General features: G+C 40.9%; 1 protein-coding gene across 1 annotated transcript in view; it reads left to right on the top strand.

The window, feature by feature from the left end:
* The window catches only part of LOC144679444 (eukaryotic translation initiation factor 3 subunit E), a 140,920-nt gene that overhangs the window by 111,987 nt on the left and 8,212 nt on the right, over window positions 1–20,721 (top strand). The window contains exons 11-12 of the mRNA XM_078539827.1: window positions 10,088–10,190; window positions 16,893–17,027. Of these exons, the coding sequence (XP_078395953.1) occupies window positions 10,088–10,190; window positions 16,893–17,027 (238 nt within the window). The remainder of the gene's footprint in view (window positions 1–10,087; window positions 10,191–16,892; window positions 17,028–20,721) is intronic.

Below are 20,721 nucleotides of genomic sequence, written 5' to 3'. Positions count from 1 at the left end.
AAATAAAAGCTCATGGTATGGGGGTAACATTGGCATGGGTAGAAGATTGTCTGGCTAACAGGAATTAGATAGTGGGCAAAAATTTTTTTTTCAGGTTGGCAAGATGTAACGAGCGTTGTGCCACAGGGATCAGTGCTGGGACCTCAACTGTTTACAATTTATATAATGACTTGGATGAAGGGATGGATGGGTTGGTTGCCAAATTTGCTATGACACGCAGGTAGGAAAGTAAGTTGTGAAGAGGACATAAGGAGGCTACAAAAATATATAGATAGGTTAAGTGAGTAGGCAAAGATCTGGCAAATGGAGTATAATGTGGGAAAATGTGAAATTGTTCATTTTGGCAGGAAGAATAAGAGAAACTTATTATCTAAATGGTGAGTGATTGCAGAGCTGTATAGTGCAGAGAGATCTGGGTGTCCTAGTGCATGAGTCACAAAAGGTTAGTATGCAGTACAGCAAATAATTAGGAAAGCTAATAAATAGAATGTTATGTATTCAATTCCCCTCAAAATAAATGACAAGTAGGGAGGTTATGTTTCAATTGTACAGGCATTAGTGAGACCGCATTTGGAGTACTGTGTACAGTATTGGTCACCTTATTTAAGGAAGAATGTAAATGTGTTGGAAGCAGTTCAGAGAAGGTTTACCAGACCAATACCTGGAATGGGTGGGTTGTCTTATCAGGAAAGGTTGGACAGACTAGGCTTGTATCCACTGGAGTTTAGAAGAGTAAGAGGCGACTTGATTGAAACATATGAGATCCTGAGGGGTCTTGACAGGGTAGATGTGGAGAGGATGTTTCCTCTTGTGGGAGAATCTAGAACTAGGGGTCACTGTTTAAAAATAAGGGGTTGCCCATTTAAAACAGAGATGAGGTGAATTTTTTTCTGAGGGCTGAGTGTCTTTGGAACTCACTCCCTGAAAAGGAGGTGGAAGCAGAGCCTTTGAATATTTTTAAGGCAGAGTTGGATAGATTCTTGGTAAGCAAGGGGGTGATAGGTTATCAGAGGGGGAGGTGGGATGCAGATTTCAGGTTACTATCAGATCAGCCATGATCTTATTAAATGGCGGAGCAGGCTCAAAGGGCTGAATGGCTAACTCCTGTTCCTTGTTTGTATGCTCATAATTTTGATATTCAGCTCTCCATCATTTCATCCTTCCTGGGTCCAAGTCATTTGATAATTATGGTGAAAAGCTGAGGCCCCAGTGCAGATCCCTGGGGAATACCACTTATCACATCCTGCCATGTACTCTTCACCAAGATGAGAGGGGAAGTGTCATTTGTGGCACTGCAGAATGATTTCCTTGTGCTTGAGCATGTTTTTCTATATGTATTTGATTAAGAAATCGGGTTTCTGTTAAGGATGATTTTTTTTAAATGTTCCGCGAATAAACTGAATTATATTTAAATTCCATTTTTAAAACGTTTTTGGAAGAAGTTATGCTATATGAGCAAGGGTTTATTATTCATTCATGAGACATGGGTATCGTTGGCAAGGCCGGCATTTATGGCCCATCACTAATTATCCTTGAGAAGATGGTGGTGAGCCACCTTGAATACAACTGTGGCTTAAGCCCATTTCCGAGGGCAGTTGGGAATCAACCACATTGCTGTGGGTCTGGAGTCACATGTAGGCCAGACCTGGTAAGGATGGCCGATTTCCTTCCCTAATGGACATTGGTGAACCAGATGGGTTTTTATCACAATCTGGTAGTTTCGTGATCACCATTACTGAGACTAACGTTATAATCCCAAAGTTATTAATTAACTGAGTTTAAATTTCTCTGCTGTTATGGTGGGAATTGAGATAAGTCTCCATATCATTTAGTCAAGGTGTCTGGATTACTAGAGCAGTAACATAATGACTGTACTACAGAATTGTACTTCATGCAACAAGATCTCAAGATTCTGCGCCTCAAATTTGCTGGAACTTAATTGGAAAGAAAGTCCAGTAGATATAATTTATTTTGATTTTAGGAAAATATTTGATACAAGTTCTCCACTTTAGAGTTATGAAGATAATTTGACACTTGTATTAATGGCAGAATAACTAAACAGATTGAAATCCACTTTAATGAGGAATTAGTTGGGTCAGTGCAGTGTTTCTGCACACTGGTCAATAGGGTGAGACCTTTAAATTATTTGCTGCTGAAGGAGTACTCAGCAGTAAATATCTTCCAGTAGGATGCCCTCCTTTTAAAAGCTTATCGCCTTTTTTCCTGCCTCTTTCCCTTCGCTCCCAGTTTAGATTACCTGTTGAACTCCCCTGACCATTAGTGGCCATTTTCTTTTGCCTGTACATCACCTTAAGCAGACACTAAAACCAGCTGGGTGTGTAGAAGTCTGCTGGCATTGACAGCTCTGGTGATTGTGTCCCACGCAGTGTTCAGGAACTGGCAGGCCAGGCTTGCCTCCATTGAGTTTCAGGACCCTGAGTTAGCAAAGACCTTTTTATCAAACGATGATTAAGCTTGTGGTTCATTGTGTCTGCCCTACTCTCAAAGGACCAAAACCACCCCCCACCCCCCAAATAAAGAGTGCCCACCAATGCAAGGGTAGAATGATCAGACTGCTGTTTCAGTGTTGAAACTTGACCACTTGGAGCATTGAAATTGCTGAATAATGCCCTGGCTACAGCAGGAGTAATCTGTTTTACAGTTAACTGGAGAATAGGGACGTCACTGTTTGCATAAACAATTTAATTAGTTAAATACTTCGAGTGAGAAAGTAATTGTTTTAATGTGACTTTTAAGGAGTTATGTAAAATTGCCAAGCTGCTCATTGCTCTCCAGTCTATAACAGAGATTTGAGAGCTGTTATGTGATCACACTAATATGTTTAATGACAAACAAAATTGGTCTTTTTCTGGCAGGCAATCAGATTAATTTCCTTTTAAAACTTAGGAGAGCTGAGTGGTTGAAATGAACACATCCCCTGAGTTTACAGCTTACTCCATACGTATCAGCAGGCTTAATGTGGTAGCAGGTTCAGAGGGTGGGGGATGGAATATAAACGCAATCCCACAAAAATTTTATCGTAAGGTGGAAAATATAGTAGGCTACCACGCATTGAGGCTAAATGTTGGCATGTGCTGAAGCTATAGATCACTCAACATCATAATTCCCAGAAGCAGATTTCATTCCATTTTGTCAAAAACCTCAACCCCAGCAATAAAATCTGGTAAGCAAAGAAATATATTGCCAAGGAGCTGAGCTGAATCTGCTGGCCATTCAAATGTGTCTCTGGATTGCCCTTATGATGAGGATGCAAGTTATTCCTGCCATCAGCTGTCAGTTGTATTTTGGTGGACGAGGGACTAGGTATTTATTCATTTAACTTCATTGGTAACCGCTGATCAATAAATTGTTTAAGTGCCAAAGTTCCTATAGATCTACTCCCACCTTGCGAGTCTTCCCAAACTTCAGCTAGATTATTTGTTCTGGGGAAAATAATCTCCAAACTGGATTATATCTGCTGTTGACTGCTCGAGAGGCACTGCTGGTACCTGAGTGCCAAGGTCTCCATGACTGAAGAAGGATTTCCCATTGCTTAGGAACTTCAGTTTTCAAGAACCCTGTCTAAAATTAACCCCTGCATTTAAACCTGAAACACGATCTGCTGTGTGCTATGATGTAACAAACTTGTTTTATTGGAATTACTGTTCATCTTCCACCTTCAGAATTCCTCCCCATTTTCTCCTCATGTTCCCTTTATTGGAGGGAATGGTCAGGTATGGTTCCACAGGTTTTGGAATCTCTCCCAAGAGCCTGTTCTGTGAACTGGGGAAGGGAACATGTGGGGAGGGAGAAATTGTGGCTAAGTCTCAGGCAAAATTCTGCTCTTCCAGCAGTGGATACTCAATCACTGTCAGGACATGGGCATTTGTAATTCTCTTACTGAGAAATGGTGATACTAAATTTAGTGCCCCTGCAGTTGCCCCAGCAAAGATTGACGATCTCATTGTTGACTTGAGGTTGACATTTCTTGCCTATATGGCTCGGCACTTTGCCATTTTTTGCATTAGCTATCTGTGCCATTGGGGACCTGATGATATACAGACGCAAGTGTTAATATGCTTGCTTTTATATCTCCTTTAGAAGCTGCACTAGAATTGTTATATGGAGGAATTACTGCATATCCCTGGCAAGCTTGGCGTCTTCACTTCGGACATTCCTAATTTTGTCTCATACTGGAAGAGCTTTGTCAAATATCCAAGCACTATCTTCCCCTTTCTCTCAATTTGTCCACAATTTCACTGTTACCCGGACTCCTCTCCACAAATTGGCTACAGCATTTGCCTATAGGTCTAATCTCTTGACCTTAGAGCACTGAGGAAGAGGAAGGTACTATAGAAATATATTTGTTAAAATTTATTGCTATATGCAAAGATTTTGTTATCAACAGTATGAACTAACCATCCTCAGTGAAACCATTCACTAGATAAGATCTTCAAGAACTGACGCGAGTGTCATTTATGTCATATTACAGGTTAATGTGTTAGAGGTTTCAGCACATGCGGTTTGTCAAAGCACAAGATTTCCAAGGGCATGTGGTCGAGTTGAGCAATGCTAACTCATTAGACTATTGGAAACTTAAGCTTGTAGGCATTTCTCAGTTATCTAATGCTGTAGATCAGTGTTTAATGCATTAGCTACGAGCTATGTGCAGCTGATTGGGAATCCAGATATGGCTAATTGCATTTCTGCTTGGTAAATAAACGTAATAGTAATAAATACAATTGTTGGGCCTGTGATCTTAATACTCATTCACACACTAGGTGCCTATGAGCTTGAACCTTTCTGTGTGTTTATTGGTAAGATATTGAGAAGGATTGCTAGTGTATGAATGCGTGTTTTTTGATTGTTGTAACTGCTTTACTTCCTTCATTACTGAATAAAGTGAGTTTACCTTTAGTTGTTTGGTGGTACAGAACTTGAGTATTGCAAAAAGAGACTGGCTAGTGAAGCTTTTCGTCCTGCACTCATCAGGACAGAATTGCAAAAATACCAAATTTCAAAGGGAACAACAATTTATACTGCATGAGAAGAGGGTGCTGATTGGTTGGCAATTGGACTGTGGTTGATCTGTTGCAATGGTAGTTGCAATTATTCCCTGGTGCATTCTCCATGGCAATGCCTTGATGAATCAGTCATTGAGCTGCTCTTGCAGGTGAAGTGCTGACAAGCATTCACTTCCAGTAAACAATACTTTCACCTAGTGCTTGAAATATACCAAGAGGTTTGCACAGTTCATGACTCTTTTTGGGATGCAGTGACTATTATGCAGGTGGACGCTTTTTAAAATTGTCCTATGAAGAAGCCTCTTGCTCTTTGTACACCATGAGGATTTTGCCATTGGGTACAATTTGTGCAGTGCAATGCCTGTGAGATTGTAATTGACTAGCTTACTAGTTAGGTTTTGCAACTTTTTCTTTGGAACGCGTGACCCAGTAACTTGGAACGAGCCTGACACACTCCAACAAATACCCCTGTTAATGTGCAACTGTTGAAAGATGCTTGTTTCTCAGAAGCACTTGTGAAGCATTAAAAAACTGTTAAATTAGTATCGCTTGCACGTTTATTTCTCCAAACTTCCGCCTTTGAAAGAAGGAACTTGCATTTATATAGTGCCTTTCCCATCCTTGGGGGTGCCCCAACGAGCTTCACAGCTAGTGAATTGTGAAATGTCATTATTGGGTGATCTAACAGCTTTGGGAAAAGTTGACAGGGATGTGACAAGAATGACTCCTGGTTTGAAGATCCTTAGTTACTCGGGCTTGAGCTGGGTCTGTTTACTGTAGAGCAGCAGATCTGATAGAGACCTGTAAAAGAATGAAAGGGCTGAATTGTATGCCTGTCAAATAGATAATTTTAAGTTTGACATTGTGGTGGCAGGGTACGCGGGGAAATGCTTTTAAACGATGTAAAAGTGAAAATAGACTGGAAGATAGGAAATTCTTTTCCCCAGAGAGTAGTGAACCTCTGCAGTATGTCACCAGCTGGGTGCTGACTCTCTGCCTTCAAGAGGCAGCTGGACAAGTTATTGGCTGGGCCAATAATTACACTATATAGAAGTTAAGTGGATTAGCAGTTATGTACCCATGGCCAATACAATCTCCTGGAGACGTTTCCCTGAGGTTTTTATCCACCCCTCCCTTTATTAACTGTGGGACTTTTACATCTTTCTTGGTTGATGACATGGGTGAGATGGGGTACTGAGTATTTAGTCCTGGATGTGGGATGAGCTTGGTGGACCAGCTTGTTTGCCATTTTGAGTGCCTATTTCCCCATACCAAGGAGGTAAATGTATCAGTGGGTATTGGGCGAGGGATAAGTGGTGGGAAGGGTGCTGGGAGTACTCCAGGCTTTCTATACACATGCATTCTTGGTCAAGTTTATGATTATGAATTTTTTACTCTTCCCATAAAATCTCTCAACTCATCCACAGCTTCTATTAACGTACAGCTTTACTTATCCATGCTGAAGATTTCAAGTGCGTATTTTAAAGCATGATGACCCTTCATAATTGGGCTCGCTGGTTTCAGTTTGGTGCGTGCAGAAACAGAGTTAATTGTGATGAGAAAGTTACTTGACTTTTGAAGAAATTTAATTGCAGGAAGTAGTGGGGAACTGCAAGGTTCTTGGTCTGTGGCTTTAGTGCGTGCTTTTTACTGGCAGGTAAATGCAGACTGCTGCTGCAGGAGAATGCCAGGAGTTCCTTGAGACTTCTAGTTGATGATAGACTAGGATTTATTGGTACATGAAACTAGCCACACAGCAGCAGGACATACAACAAGTTTATTGAAAAACCACAGGAAACACCATCGGCATTTGTGATGCTTACTCAAAGGAATGCATCTTGGATTTTTCTAAAGAAATAAAATGACACCTCACAGTTTTGACAGAGAATGTGGTAGAGACTGGCCTTTGAGTCTGGACTTTAATGGTACCAGTCAGTGCACTGACCACTGCAAGTCACATTTACAAAGCATTAGAATCTTTCTGATCTACTATGTTTGTGGCATTTATCCCTTCAGGGTCAAAGTGATATAGAGAACTGAGTATCTTCTATACCTAATAATGGAATTAGTGTGAAGCATTTCTCTGGACCAGTTTTCACTGTGGTTTATTTGTGTGCCAGCAGTGTACAACAGAAAGACTGGAGTTGTTGAGTTTCGTATTAACCCTCCTCTGGTGTTGTCTCATTACCTGTTTCAAATTGATTGCTGCAGAAAATTTGCACTGACTGGTTTTGTAATATACCAAGCAACCAGCTCTGCGTGTGAAGTGCAGTTGGACCTGCAATAATTAAGCGCTCAGGACCAGTCAAAAAGTGTGTGGATAAAACCTGCAGATTTTTTTATTCATGTTTTCCTTTTCTCCATGTTAGGAAGTGAATAATATTTCCCAGTGACCATTGAAATAATTTGCTAATACCTGATTTATGGGATACAACTAAAGCAGCTGCCCTATCATTCTCCTGCATAAAAAGCACTCTGGTTACATGTTTTTCATCAGCAGAGAACAGTATCCAAAAAGCCCTGGCTCCAGTACTCAAGCTGAAGTATTTGTTAATGGGGCCCTTGTAATTATTGAAGGGTGGTGTTTGGGTTTTATAAACAGCGACATAGAGTCCACACACAACAAAGTAATGGGAAATTTGTAACACCTGATATTGTTTCAGCCAAAGAGTTCTGTGCAGAGTTTTGGGCATCCCAGTGTAGAAAAGGCTTTTTAAAGCCATACAGAGCATTAAAAACTAGATTCATCATACCTGGGATGGGAAACTGGTTCTGAAGAGATGATGAGACTATTTTCATTGGAGCAGAAAATGGTAAGAATGACAGACTTGCATTTATATAGCACCTTTCACTACCTTGGCTCACCAGAACCATTTCACACCAACCAAAGTACTCCTGAAGCAGAGTCACTGTTGCAATGTAGAAAACGCGACATCCAATTTATGCACAGTAGTACCCTACAAACAGTAATGTAATAATGACCAGATAACCTTTTATTGGCATTCTTGGTTGAGGGATGAGAATTTTCCAGCCCTTCTAAATAGTGCCATGAGAGCATTTGCATCCACTCTGTTTAATATCTCATCCTAAAGACGACTCCTCCGACAATGCAGCACTGCCAGAGTGTCTGCCTGGATTTAGTGCTCAGGACTTTGAAGTAGGAAGTGAACTTTCTGACTCAGAGGAGAGAGTGTTACCAACTGAGCAAGTGTTGTCACTAAGAGGAAAATATTTAATGGAGGTTTGAGTGAATGGAACACTTATTTCCTCTGGTTGTGAAGTCAATGATTAGGATTGTCAATTTAAATTTCTCACTGAAAGAGGAAGGTGATTAGGAAAAATTTCTCTGGACAGAGTTTTAAAACGTGTGAAACCTTTTGTTTCAGAGAGTAGTTAAGGCAGAGACCACTGCATCTTTTAAAGGAAAGTTAGATGAATATTTGAAGTAGTGGGCAATACAATAGAGCCAGGGCAACACAAATGTTGGGATTGATCTACCAATCGAACCACATAGGCAGCATGGGCTGAATGGCCTCCTTACTTTCTCTAAATTACTTAAGATTTTATGGTGATGGGGGATGTCACTCCCAATTTCTAGCTCTCAACTGCGTGACATCGGGCCTCAGTTGCTTCAGTCAAGCAGCCCAGTTGATTGGCACCGCATTCACAAACATTCACTCCCTCCACCACTGACGCACAGCAGCAGGACTGTGTACCATCTACAAGATGCACTGCAGGAATTCACCAAGGCTCCTTCGACAGCAACTTCCAAACCCACAACCGCTACCATCCAGAAGGACAAGGGCAGCAGGTAGATGGGAACACCACCACCTGGAAGTTCCCCTCCCAAGTCACTTACTATCCAGATTTGGAAATATATCGCCGTTCCTTCACTGTCCCTGGGTCAAAATCCTGGAACTCCCTCCTTAACAGCACTGTGGGTGTACCTACACCACAAGGATTGCAGCTGTTAAAGAAAGCATCTCACCACCAGCTTCTCGAGGGCAATTAGGGATGGGCAATAAATGCTGGCCTAGCCAGCGAAGCCCGCATCCCATGAATGGATTAAAAAAAAATCATAAGACAACCCTCTCAGGGACCACTCCAGTGAACTTGAGTATTGCTGAAAAAATAGACATATGGTGGAAGTTTTTCATTTTGCACTCATCAGGCCAGTTTGCAAGAATACCAATATCTTCTCATGGAGTTCTAATTGTTGTATCCTTTTCAATTGGTTCCCACCCCCCCCCAACCCCCCTGATTCTGTCGGTTGGTTTCTCTCTTTCCCCACCCGCCCACCCAAAGTCTGTCTGCCAGTCGGTGTCTGCCTGCCTGTCTCTCACCACCACCCCCCGGTCACTTTCTGCTTGTCTCCCCCTCTGTCTCTGCTTGTGTGTCTCTCTCTCTCTCTCGCCCCCACCCTCCTCCTCTCTGCCTGCCTGCCTCCGTCTCATCGCTCCCTCTCTATCTTCTCCAGGTTTGTGCCCATAATCCCATGAAACTCATCACCCAGTTTCCTTCCCTGATCCCTGTGCTGGCTGACCCTGTAAATGGTTCCCTTTCATCTGACACCATGTCCTTTCATTTGAAGCTACTGTAATTTCCCTGTGGCTCCCCCTTTTCAAAAAAAACACATCCTTAATCCAGGTGTTCTCAAAGAAAGTGGCACTTTAAATGGGTGTTTTGGATAATGCTTTCAGATGGTTAGCTGTTATTACACACACACTAACTTGGGCAGGCAAAAGTGTTGGCCTGGCGATACTCAAGCTTAAAATTTACATAAGTGTTGGTCAAGATTGTTTTATTTTTCAAACCGATTGTTGCAAATCACGTATGCCAAATCACAAGTTGGTCATTTTGTTTTAGTGATAACTTCATATAGTTGAAATAACAAGCTAAAGTCCTATTCAATGGAGAGCTCTAAGCCTTACCCTTTTATTATACTATTAAAGATTTGCCATTTTACCAAGTCAGAGGACAATTTCAAGACCTATAACATCTTGTGTGAAGACATAAATGAAGGAATTGTCTTGTTTAAGATTTTCTCTCTCCTTTCACTGCAGTATGCTTGCAGAGAAACTGAATATGACTCCTGAAGAAGCAGAGAGATGGATTGTCAACTTAATTCGAAATGCAAGGCTGGATGCAAAAATAGATTCAAAACTGGTAAGAGGTTTTATATTTGGATTGTGTGTTTGACTCTGGCAGAACGTGATGTAATGTATCATTACCAAATGCTGGCGTTACAAAGGCTGTGAGTATAATGACCTGAACTGAGTATTTGAGCTTGTGTGGTGTTTGTGTCCAGAAGATTCCTCAGCTGCTGACCCTCTAATTATAAGTGAGATATTGTATTAAAATAGAAACACAAAATGCTGGAAAAACTCAGCAGGTCTGGCAGCATCTGTGGAGAGAGACACAGAGTTAAGGTTTTGAGTCTGTATGACTCCTCAGTGCTCTGAAGAAGGGTCATACAGACTCGAAATGTTAACTCTGTTTCTCTCTCCACAGATGCTGTCAGACCTGCTGAGTTTTTCCAGCATTTTCTGTTTTCATTTCAGATTTCCAGCATCTGCAGCATTTTGCATTTGTCTGAGATATTGTATTAATACATAGGGGACAATCTCTTTTCCTGTTAGCTATGCACACTGCTGAGTTGCAGAGTGGCCTTCTATTCCACAGCATATCAACTACCTGCATTTATATAGCACCTTTAAAGTCTCAACATGTCCCAAGGCCCTTCATAGAAGCGTTATCACATCTGTGCTATTAGTGGTTTTTATCTTCTCCTGTCAGTCTACAGATCTTTTGTTTCCCCCCCCACCCCCCCAAGAAAAAGTTCAACACTAAAGCTACATGTAGCTACTTTATGATTTAATAACACAAGAAATAGGAGGGAGGAGGAGAAGGCCATACAGCTGCTCAAACCTGCTCTGCCATTCAATAAGACAATGGCAGAACTTCTATATTAACTCCATTTTCCCACCCTATCCCCATTTCCCTTGATTCGCTTTGTGGCAAAAAAATGGAGCATCTCACTCTTCAAACTACTCAAGGACTGGGCATCCACAGTTCAGGCCATTCAGCTCATTGTGTCTGCACTGGCCAAAAAAGAGGAAAAAAAACTAGCCACTCGTTTTAATCTCTCTGTCCAGCACCTGGTCCGTAGCCTTGTAGATCCAGGTACCTTCTAAATGAGTTGAGCATTTCAGCCTCAGACACCAATTCCAGCAGTGAATTCCAGGTGCCCAACACCCTCTGGGTAAAAAGTTTTTCCTCATGGGCCCCTCTAATGCTTCTAGCAGTCACCATTAAATGTATGAATTTTAAGGAATTGCCAAGACTCACAAGCCTCTGAGTGAAGAAGTTTCTCCTCATCTCAATTCTGAATAGCCTGACCCCTTATGCTGAGTCACTGACCTCATTCCAGCCAGAAGAAATGGCCTTTCAGCTTCTACCGTGTTTGGTCTCATCAAAGCCTTGACAATTGCAGAAAGACTTCTTTACTCATACTCTAACCCCCTTTCAATAAAGGTTAATACGCCACTTGCCTTCCTGATAACATGCAGTCATAGCAAGCAAACTTTGAGATTCAAAGGTGTACAAGGACACCCAAATCCTTCTGAATATCCAATGTTTACTAGTCTCGCACCTTCTTTAAAAAATGCTGCTGTTCCATTCTTCCACCCAAAGTAGATAATTTCACACTTCCCCACATTATGCTCCATTTGCCAACTTCTTGACCAGTACTTAAACAGTCTGTATTCTTTTGCAGCATCCCTACCTGCTTCTCACAGCTTACTTTTCCACATAGCTTAGTATTACCAGAAAACTTGGATATACTGCATCCTTCATCTGTCATTGATATAGATTGTAAGTAGCTGAGAGTCGAGCACTGATCCTTACAGCTCTCCATTAGTTGCACCCTGCCATCCTAATATTCCTGCTGTTTTCTGTCTATTAACCAACCCTCAATCCATGCTGATATATTACCCCCAATCTCATGAACCCTAACCTTGTATCATTTCATTATGACTCTCTAAAGGGACAATGTGCAGCAGCACCACTTTTCACATAAATTCCTCTTTCTAAGCTGCCTATGTAGTTGCAATCTTATTATTTGTGGCTCTCTGCAATAGCTGTGAGTGCACTGTTGTCTTATTTAAGTAAACTGTAGTCAACTCTCCTTCATTTTCCTCAACCTCTCTGTCAGTAGTGTTGAGTATTCCTTCCTCTCCAGATGTGTTTCCACCACAGCCCATCTCCACAGTGATGTGGTCTCATGGTTCCACTTCTGCATGCCATGGTGCATCACACATTTCTTCACCTCCAATGGCTCCCTATTCCTGCATACGTACCTTTCCTGCTTCCATTGCAATTTTTGGGTTTGGGCTCATACTCTCTCTGTTAGAGTCTTCCAACTGCCCCAGAAGTGGACCTAGTGGCCCCTTGTAATCAGGTGTTCAACTTTACTGCTCAAAATCTATTCCAGCAGCATCAAGACCTGGTGATCATAACAAGTGAAAGCCTTTGTTACACAAACTGGTTATTGTAATCTCCCACATGCCTCCTCGCCTTTGATTCTCTCCATGTTCTTGGCCTGTGTCCTTCCACATGTCTGAGGGGAGGTAGTATAAGGCTGAGTAGAGTACTTCAAAGGTTAACACTTGGAATGTATGTGTCCTGGATGCGGAAACTGTTAAATATGCCCTCAACACTGAAGAGGTTGCAGGGTGTACAGTAAGGACAGAGGAAGCAGGTGAGACATTGTTGAGGCAGCTAGAATGTTGAGATGCTCTTGTAGGTTTATAGCGGTTATGTTGAGGTTTTGTGATGCATTGGTCAATGCAGCTTTGAAAAGGACATACTTGTAATGAACATCATTGCAAGTGAGAAGGGAACCAGCTGAGGAGAAATTAATGCTTAAAATCTTTAGCCTAGAGAAACAATACTTGAGAGGGGCTGGAGAAAATCTGAGTTATATAAAGTGCTAAGTGGTATAGATAAATGAAATGAACCTAAAATAGCACTTCAGGGCACGTCAGAGCAGTAGGACACAGAGTTAAATTAGTGGAAAGCAAATTTCCAAGATGTACAGAAAGAAATTTAATGAGTCCAAGGGTGATCAGTGGTTGGTATCCATCAGTTAAAGTAATGGAGTCAGACTTTCAGGGCTTTCAAAGTACAGCTGGAAGCTAGGCTGTGTGAATTGGTGTCATTCTAACTCTTGAGTCAAAATTTCATGGGCTTAACTCCACATAAGCAAATAGTCCAGACTAACAATCTCCTTCAGCCCCAATTCTGGCCTCTACAGCATCTCCAAGTTTAATTATTACACGATTGGTGGCTGAGTCTTCAACTCCAAAGACACTAAACTCGAATTCCCTCTCTAAACCTCTCCAGCTCTTCTCTTCCAAAAGACTCTCCTTACAACCTACCTCTTCGACCAGATTTTTGGTCATCTGCTCTCATACCTGCTAATGCGGCTCTATGCTAAATTTTATTTTATAATGCCCCTGTAAACCTCTTGGGACAATTTAATTAATTGTTTAGGTGACATAAATGCAGGTTGTTGTTGACACTTCAGTGCTCTAATGAGTGTGCGATGCAGTGTTAAAGGTTCCATCTGTCTGATAAAATGTTAAACCATGGTGCTATTTTTTTCTCTCAGGTGTATGTAAAAGAGCTAATGACACTATTCAAAGAAGAGTAGGGAGATCCAAGTGTCCAGGCCAATATTTATCCCTTAACCAACACCACTAAAAACAAATAATCTGGTCATCTATCTTGTAACTGTTTGTGGGTGCTTACTGTGCACAAATGGGCTGCTGCATTTCCCATATTGCAACAATGACTACACTTCACCTCAAAAACTGTTAAGTGCTTTGGGACACGGACACAAGAAATAGGAGCAGGCATAGACCACATGCAGTATTCTACTCAGCACCCAGCTCTTGTCAGCCTTATACTACCTACCCTCAGACACGTGGAAGGACACAGGCCAAGAACATGGAGAGAATCAAAGGCAAGAAGGCATGTGAGAGATTACAATAACCAGTTTGTGTAACAAAGGCTTTCACTTGTTAGGATCCCCAGGTCATGATGCTGCTGGAATAGATTTTGAGCAGTAAAGTTGAACTCCTGACTACAAGGGCCTTTAGGTCCACTAATGGGGCGGAGGGAAGACTCTGGAACAGATATTGCCAGTCTGACCAAATCCACAAGGGAAACTTGGCCACACTATCACAAAGATTTTGCAATTTGTATTTATTACGGCAAGGCTTGTGCACTGAGGTCAGAAGGAATGAGTCCACTACCACTTTTAGAGATTTTAAAGATTAGATTAAAACATCTATTAACAAAAGAACAACAAACTTAAAAACACGCAAGATCACAGTTATAACAGTTTCCAAAATTCCTACTTAACCAGACTCCTAACTACGCACCCCATTTAAGTCAACAGTCCAAATAGATTCCAAATTATTAAGTCATTCAGCAATTATACCACAAGAATCCACTGGACAATGGATTTCCAAAGGCTTTTAACACAACTTTGGTTACTGGAACAGCAAAACTTCTTCAGAGTGGCTAGAGGTTTTTCCCCAGTCTGTTTCACACAGTCACCTTCCAAGGTCTCACATGGGCACACCTCGCACAGCCTTCCATCCTTCTTTACAGATCAAAAAGGGCGAAATATATTTAAATCCTATCGTTTCAACTTGTCTTTAGAAGTTACTTTTTCCAGAATATAACAATCTTTCATGTTATCATTATGACCACTTTTGGGAAAAATCAATGTAATAACCTTGCCATATTTATCTTGCCAGTTGTAAAAATCTTATGTCCCTTTGAAAATCAAACACCTTTCCCACTTATCTAAAAATGCAAATTTAATTCACTGTATCTGTTGACCCCACCCCAGCTTTACTCACCTGCATTTCAAATGCCTGTTTTGCACCTCATTTCTTTGATAATTTAAACCTTACAGTTTAATCGTCTCTAGTTTAATTAAATTAGCCCCCCCACACACAACTTTACACCCCCGCACACAAGCCTGCTTTAAAATATCGCACAGTAATATTTGGAAAAATATGATAGTTTCTTGACAAGCCCAAATGCAATATTTGTAATGGATGCAGGAAAGGTGTACAAACAGGAATGGGAAGCCTTTGGAGGTGCCATTCAGTACGATTATGGCAGAACCTGAGTTTCAACTCAACTTTCCTGTCTGCTCCCCATATCCCTCGATTTCCTGAGACACCAAAAATCTGTCCATCCCAGCCTTAAATGTATTCAGTGATGGAGCATCCACAGCCCTCCGGGATAGAGTGTTCCAAAGATTCGCAACCCTTTCAGTGAAGAAATCTTTCTTCATCTCAGTCCTAAATGATCAGCCTCTTAACCTGAGACTGTGCCCCATGTTTTAGATACCCCGACCAATGGAAACAAATCTCTCAGCATCTACCGTATCAAGGCTCTTCAGAATTTTGTAGGTTTCAATGAGATCGCCTCTCATTCTTCTAAACTCCAGAGAATATAGGCCCAGTTTACTCAGCCTCTCATCATAGGACAACCTCCTCACCCCAGGGACCACTTTAGTGAACCTTTGCTGTACCACCTCCAATATACTTATATTCTTTCTTAAATGTGGAGACCAAATCTGCACACAGTATTCCAGATGTAGTCTCACTAAAACCCTGTACAATTTCGGCAGGATGACTTTATTCCTGTCTTCCAATCCCCTTGCAATAAAGGCCAACGTGCCATTTGCCATATGGATTCAGAAGTCAAAGGGATTACATAAAAGCAAGTTTTCTTTTAGTCGATGGATTCGTTTTGATGGGTGAATGGCCTTCTATCCTCGGCTTTTGTTTATAGCACATGACAGTATTAGGAAGTTGTATTTAGATGTTCACAAATTTATCACCTGTTGTTTCAGACTGGTCTAAGATCTCCCTCTTAAGTGTACCCTGCACCTATAGATAGGTGAGGCCTTTAAATGCTGTGATAAGAATTCTAGACCTGGCAAGAGCTGCCTTTGATCAGTACAAGGGCTCATAATGTGACCACCTCGACAAAACCATGTAGTACATTGATTTCCTTGTGTTCTCTAAACACTAGAAATTGACCATAATGCCATAGTACAATTGCACTGATCCAAATAGAAAGATTATCTTGAGATAAAATCTGCAGCCTCCACTTCCTTTCTTCAGTCTGGTGGTGCGTGCTTCTATAGATGCATCTGGCCTTAGTATTTTTGGACTGTTGACTTTGCCAACAAACCAAGGACCAAGGATAATTTTCTTATGGATGGAAGATTAGTCAGTGCAACTTGGGGAAAATAATATAGGTTTACCATCCTAGAAAAGAATGGGGGTGGAAAGAGGAGTGAAGACTTTTCATCGGATTGGTGGCGAGTGTTGAGATAACCAGGTGACCTTAACTGATATAAAAGAAGAATGCTGTGGATGCTGGAAAGCTGAAATAAAAACAGAAAATGCCGGAAAACTCAGGTCTGGCAGCATCTGTGGAGAGAGAAATAGAGTTAACGTTTCGAGTCCACATGACTGCTTCAGAGCTGTCGAAAAGGTTATATACATTGCAGTACTGATGAGTTTTGCCAATTTCATCCTATGTTTTAAATGCAAAGACCATCAAACAAAATATTAGCAACCTCAGGCTTTCACATTTTCATGTTTGAGATTATAGCAGAAATTTAAACTAATTTCTCTATAGGCATATGCTTTTCTTCCAAGTAGTTAAAATCCTTTGACTAATTTTGGTTAATTTTAGTACACTGCATCAAATTATAAGCGCGTGCAATTCAGAAAATTTCCAGTGACCCTGGCAACTATTTTTTATTTGTAGGGGCACGTCGTCATGGGAAACAATGCTGTGTCCCCATATCAACAGGTCATCGAGAAAACAAAGAGCCTCTCTTTTCGAAGTCAAATGCTAGCGATGAACATCGAAAAGAAAATGAATCAAAACAACAGGACAGAGGTGAGCACTGTTAACTGCTTTAAGCATAGCCTCTGGACCAGAGTCCCCGTATAAGCATCTATATTGGGCAGACGTACAGTAGGACGAGTGAAGGCTATGCTATGTTACACTAAGTTTGGTAAATTGTGGTTAGTTAACTACCTAACAAACTCTAGATTTAACCCCATCTGTTTTGTTTTACCTTAAATATATTAGCACTTTTGCAGAGCGTTAGATTTTTTGGGTACTAAGGGAATCGAGAGACATGGGGATAGTACTAGAAGGTGGAATTGAGGTAGAAGAACATCCATGATATTGAATCGTGGAACAGGCCCGAGGGACAGAATGGGTTACTTTTCCTATTTCTTATGTTCAAAATTGTGCATATTTGTAGACCACAAATAATACAGCACAATAGTTACAAATAACAATCAATGCATGATTAAGTGTCATTTTAAAATTGTGTTCACCAATCTCTGATTTAAAAAGTCTTCAAATTATACCAAATCAGCCTTCGAAATTAGCGTAAAAATACAAGCATAGAGCAGGAATAGGCCATTTGGCCCCTCGAGCCTGCTCCCCTAGTCAATAAGATCATGGTTGATCTGATTTGATTGTAACCTCCCACCTACCCAAATAACTTTTCATCTGCTTGTTAATCAAGAAGCTATCTCTCTCTGCCTTAAAAATGTTCAAAGATCCTGCTTCCACTGCCATTTGAGGAAGATTGTTCCAAAGACTCAAGACCCTCCGAGAAAAATTCTCCTCATCCCCGTCTTAAATGGGCTACCCCTTATTTTTAAACCGTGACCCCTAGTTCTCAATCCTCCCACAAGAGGAAACATCCTCTCCACATCCACTCTGTAAAGACCCCTCAGGATCTTAAAGGTTTCGATCAAGTCATCTCTCACTCTTCTAAACGCCAATGGATGTGAGCCTAACCTGTCCTCGTAAGACAGCCGTTCTTGGTATTAATCTAGTAAACCTTCTGTGAACTGCTAATGCATTTACATTTTTCCTTAAATAAGGAGACCAGTACTATACACAGTACTCCAGATGTGGTCTCACCAGTGCCTTGTACAACTGAAGCATAACATCCTTACTTTTATATTCAATGCCCCTTGTAATAAACAAAAACGTTCTATTAGCTCTCCTAATTACTTGCTGTACCTGCCATACTAGCCTTTTGTGATTCATGTGCTAGAACACTCAGATCCCTCTGCATCTCAGGGCTCTGCAATCTCTCACCATTTAGATAATATGATTCTTTTTTATCCTTCATACCAAAATGGACAACTTCAAGTTTACCCACATTATATTCCATTTGCCAGATCTTTGCCCACTCGCTTTAACCCATCTATAATCCCTTTGTAACCTCCTTACGTCCTCTTCATAACTTACTTTCCTACCTGCCTTTGTGTCATCAGCAAATTTAACAATCGTACCAATCTAAACTTGACTCTTTCAATTTACAAATGGCATTGAAAAGCAGTAATCACATTTTACATTTGCTTTATCTCCCTTATTCAAGCAAGAACATGAGGACTTTGCATTTCTTCATTTCCACAAGAATTGGATAAATGGTCTTAAACAATTTGCAGCACAATACAGCAAACAGTGAATTGTAAATTCTTCCTGGAATTTAAATTTCTCAGTTCATTGTTTCATTTGCAGTTTTTTATATGTACCCATTTTGTATTTAGAAAACAATCAAAAGGGCAAAAGTGCTAAATCATGTTATACTCTCTCTCATTCAGTCTTGTGTGCATGGAGCGGCTAGAGTATTTCGCTTGGGGTTTGGAGAGAAATGGGGGTATGAGGACATTGTACAGGTGGGAACTTTCAAGTTCACTGGTGCAAATTTGCACATTTTTTTTGAAAGTAGGATTTTTTTCTGATGCCCACGTAGGGCAGAGAGTCGTGAGCCAGACATTTTTACTCTGCTTCCAGCCAGAAAAGCTACCACTTTTTTTTTCCATTTGGCTACTGATAATGCATCTAGAGGTTGAAGCCTCTGGAAATCTGATGCACTATTTACCTAAAGATTTTCCAGGAAAGCTGAGCTCTGTGCAACACTCTGGCCATATTAACAGTTGCTTGCTTATGTCTGGTTTTAATAAGCAGCAACAAAGCTGAGTTTCATAGTTATGTAAAGTTGAATTTGCTGTGAATAATTATAAAATGAAATAAGTGTGACTATAGAAAAAACATCAAGTTGCTTTGGGGGAAAAGAGGACTGCTTATGTCATTTGAATAGCAAGTGTTAAAAAGGAAATTAGCTTGTAGATCAGTGCTATGTGTTTTAATGAACATTAATATCTCTGGTCTCTGCCTCTCCAGCAGAGCCGAATCCACACCCTGTTCAGTTTAGCAAGTCTGATGGGACAGTGACAAGATTCCACGCCAGTGACGATAGAGAATTGGCCGTGATTGATTAAACAGTGGTGTCAGACTGTTGTTTTCCTTCTTGTTGGTGTGTCATGACGGGAATATAGAATGGGTTTGTGGGGGGCGGGGGTTGGGGGAAGCATGTGAACAAGCTGTGCATCAACAAAACAACCTCCAGCTGTGCTGAGAAGGAACACAGTTTGCCACGTATTTTCCCAGTGCAGCCAAAAAGGGCATGCTCAACTCCATGTCCGAAGAGGTTGTAATTGCAGCTCTTCCTCATTTGTTCAGTCTTCACAAACCAATCAAAAGGCCGATAGCCAAAAGCAAGGCAGCACTCTGTGACACTGTATCTGTTCTGCAATCATGGACTTTCTACAAGGACCTGGCCCAAGCTTTCCTTCATTTTACTTCATCCCTTCCTTGGCCTTGTGTACAGTTTCTCTCTTTTTTATAGCCTTTTTTTAAAAGTTTGTGAAGCTTTGTGTTGTGCTTTTGGCTTCTATCCAGTCATTAGTGTCGACTTTAAAGAGAGAGAACTGTTAACTTTTTTGACATTTCTTTATTGTTTTAAATTCTGTTGCCTTCTCTGTTTGACAACTCTGGGTGATCATAACACCTCGTGTGCTTTCACATTGGCCAAACACTTGGCTAGGTTCGGAGCGTGCTCAAGGCAGGAACAAAAAATCCTCGCCGACTTATTTTGGCTTCTGACATAACCAAGAAGGTGCCAAATAACATCGTTGGCTTCAAATGCCAGATAAGTTTCTGAATCATTAGATGAACACAAACAGTACCCCATTTGAATAGTAATCCTTAAGTTTAGCTACACTCTTGAGTAATGAAAAATAATAGTATGCTCTGCTAAACTGTAAGATCACTAATATTCTTTTCTCACTATTTATGGGTGCCATTTGGCCTGACCTATTTCTGAATTTGAACAAAATTTGCTAAATACCATTCTTTGTAATAAATATGGGAGTGGTTAGAACCAACCAGACTCGAGTAAGCATTGATTTCTTTTTATTTTAAAAATGCTAATTTAACAGATATGAACATATACAAAATTTTTGTATTTGAATTGAATGGCTTTGTGTGTCCTTCCCCCCCCCCCCGCCCCCTTAGAGGTCAAGCACAGAAAGACTGCCAAAATTCTGTAGTTGCCAGGCAGTGTAGCATGCTTATTATAAAGTAGACATGGGCCAGTATCTAATCTCATCAAAACAAAATCCTCTGAACATTTCCAGGAGTGTCTGTTGCTTCTGAACCCAAGAAGATCATAGCCGCATATCCCATGAAGCAAAGCCATATAGCCCATTGTACCTAT

The sequence above is a fragment of the Cetorhinus maximus genome, chromosome 4 (genome assembly GCF_964194155.1).
Source record: "Cetorhinus maximus chromosome 4, sCetMax3.hap1.1, whole genome shotgun sequence".
Classification (NCBI taxonomy): domain Eukaryota; kingdom Metazoa; phylum Chordata; class Chondrichthyes; order Lamniformes; family Cetorhinidae; genus Cetorhinus; species Cetorhinus maximus.
The sequence above is the reverse complement of the archived record's forward strand: the minus strand, read 5'-3'. Positions and strand labels throughout refer to the sequence as shown.